General features: G+C 42.3%; 1 protein-coding gene across 1 annotated transcript in view; it reads right to left on the bottom strand.

Moving 5' to 3' along the window:
• The window catches only part of LOC103608593 (ras-responsive element-binding protein 1), a 61,927-nt gene that overhangs the window by 46,874 nt on the left and 12,008 nt on the right, over nt 1-3,045 (bottom strand). Inside the window, exon 5 of the mRNA XM_008593013.1 lies at nt 1,461-1,624. Coding sequence (XP_008591235.1) covers nt 1,461-1,624 — 164 coding nt within the window. The remainder of the gene's footprint in view (nt 1-1,460; nt 1,625-3,045) is intronic.

Here is a 3,045-nt window from a genome sequence, read left to right as displayed (position 1 = left end):
AAAAAAAAAAAAAGCAAAACACTATAAAAATTCTTTAAAACATTCATACCCATCATGAAGTCTTACTATACGTCACTTCTAGGAGTTTGGGCTGAGAAATCCATAGGCTTTAAATTACTGCAGCTGTACTTAGAAATGCAAATGACAATAATAACAGATAACATTTATTGAGTGCTTACTATGTGCCAGAAACTGTGCTAAACTCATAAGCTCCTAATCCTCATCCTAATTCAATGAAGTAGACACTATTAAAAATCTCATTTTAAAAATGATCAAACTGAGTACAAAGAGATTAAGTCCCAAGTGTACCATCTGTGGCTCATAAAATTATATTAGGTGGAATAAACCAGACCATCTCATTTTAGTATTTATATATAATCAAACATAACTAGTATACTAATTTCACAATAGTTATATAAAGTTCTCTTTTGAAATAAGTATGTAAAAAATGTTACTCAACTTTTTAAAAGGAGAATAATGATAGGAAAAGAATATGAAAAAATAAAAATAGCCTGATTTTCTGAGAAGTTAAATTATGAGTGCCTTCCCCCACCTTCCTAGAGTTTCAATGTTCCTAAAATGTTTGTGTAAAAAAAGTGAGCGTTTAAAAATTCTTTCTGTTATGACCCCTCAAAACACATGCAATCACTTTATCAAGTATATTTTCCATTGGTTCATTCCCACAGAATTTTAATACGTCCACCACCGTACTCTCTCCCACCTCTGAGTGAACACCTTTCTCTCTCAGTAAGTAATTTCCTGACATTTATCAGATTTCCTTTTCCTTCGTTTTATCCTATCTTATCCTGAAGTTCCAGGACCAGGCCACTTAACTCTTTATTAAAAGGCCCCAGAAATTTTTTTGCAAGGAAATGATCTGTGGGGAATCTGGTAAGCACATGCAATGTTTGTTAAAGGGCAGGGTTACATGAATGCTGCTCCCTGTGTCTTCCTCTGTATATGATAAGCTGCCCACTTTTGGCACCCAAACAAAGAAACTCCAGTTGGGAGAGGGGGAATGACTCTGTGTTTCCTCCTGAAGAACCCCGAGGGTATTCTTCAGAATACCTTGCCCAGGTATTTCTGTTTCTCATGATCAGACACCTCTAANGCAGGGTTACATGAATGCTGCTCCCTGTGTCTTCCTCTGTATATGATAAGCTGCCCACTTTGGCACCCAAACAAAGAAACTCCAGTTGGGAGAGGGGGAATGACTCTGTGTTTCCTCCTGAAGAACCCCGAGGGTATTCTTCAGAATACCTTGCCCAGGTATTTCTGTTTCTCATGATCAGACACCTCTAAAGGTGCATACCCTGAAGACCATCTCTGGCTTTTTCATTTGATGAACAGAACTCGAGAACTCGCTGCACCTATAGGCAAGTCCTCTTGTGGCTGAGAGGCCATTGTCTATCAAACTCCAAGTACCAGCAGCTACCCGGACGAAGGCTGCTCTCACTCACCTGTGCATGTTCCCGTTGGTGGTGAAAGACTGACCACACACGGTACATTTGTAAGGCCTCTCGCCAGAGTGCACCAGCATGTGGCGGTCCAGGGAGCTGGCCGAGCTCAGCGACTTCCCGCAGATGCTGCATGAGTGGTCGGCGCCTCCGGTGTCCGTGTTGTGCTGCAGAAAGCAATCACCACAGTGGTCACTTGAGAACAGGGGTCAGAAACTCAGCTATTACGGGGGCCGGCCCCGTGGCTCACTCGGGAGAGTGCGGTGCTGATGACACCAAGGCCACGGGTTCGGATCCCATATAGGGATGGCCGGTTAGCTCACTGGGAGAGCGTGGTGCTGACAACACGAAGCCAAGGGTTAAGATCCCCTTACCAGTCATCTTTAAAAAAAAAAAAAGAAAAAGAAAAAGAAACTCAGCTATTAGGAAACACAGAGCCAGAACTTTATAAAAAGACCAGTGAAATTTCTTGGCCATTTCTGTTTTGTTTTAAGTATCTTTCTGAAGGGTCAAAATCTATAAGAAGGCCGGCCCGTGGCTCACTCGGTAGAGTGCGGTGCTGATAACACCAAGGCCACAGGTTCGGATCCTATATAGGGATGGCCGGTTTGCTCACTGGCTGAGCGTGGTGCTGACAACACCAAGCCAAGGGTTGAGATCCCCTTACCGGTCATCTTTTAAAAAAAAAAAAATCTATAAGGAAGATGAGCAGATAAATATTTTGTACGATCTTCTTCCTTTCCCATGTTTCAGTTTTGAAAAATACTTCTGCTGCAAAGCTCAGAGAGAGGTGGAGTCTTGCAGGTCTTTCGCTGAAACACATATAGATAAACTGACCACACCTATGAGCAGAAAGATTCTCATCTATGAAACAAATAAGTGAAATATATATGACATATGGTCCTCACATTAAGAGCCAATATCTCTTCTTCCAGTGTGATGACTCAGGCTGGCTGTCAGAGAAAGAGAACTGAAATCTGCACAGAGCAAAGAGTTTTGCACTCTGAACTATGGTGAAAGGAAACACTTTTTTTTTTTTTTTTAATTATTTATTTATTATTGATCGGTTGCTTGGTGGCTGGCCTGTAAGAGGATCCAAACCCTTGACCTTGGCCTTACCAACACCACGCTCTAACCAAGCGAACTGACCATCCAGCCCAAGATTTTGTTTGTTTGTTTGGCAGCTGGCCAGGATGGGGATCTGAACCCCGGACCTTGGTGAAGGAACACTTCTATCCAAACCCAAGTTACGTTAGTCACTTAATGTTACCATTCAGTACCATGTTCTGATTTTAATAGATCATAAACGCTTCACTGTTCTATACTCATCGACATTCTGTCATGAATCAGCCACGGCAGGAGAGGGAGAAAGATAAATCTCATAGTAAAGGAGAAAAGCCAAAAAGATCCCAAATCGAGTAAATTCCCTCCTGGTGTGATGTGAGTTTATACCAATGTAAAGAACAGGTGTCAAGTGGTTCGAGTGCAGCCTTACGACACCAAGGTCATGGGTTCGGATCCCCACACAAGCCAGCCACACACACACATGCACGCGAACGCACACAAAAAAGTCTTCCCCTGTAGAGGT

The sequence above is a fragment of the Galeopterus variegatus genome, unplaced genomic scaffold, assembly GCF_000696425.1.
Source record: "Galeopterus variegatus unplaced genomic scaffold, G_variegatus-3.0.2 Scaffold8609, whole genome shotgun sequence".
NCBI lineage: Eukaryota > Metazoa > Chordata > Mammalia > Dermoptera > Cynocephalidae > Galeopterus > Galeopterus variegatus.
The sequence above is the reverse complement of the archived record's forward strand: the minus strand, read 5'-3'. Positions and strand labels throughout refer to the sequence as shown.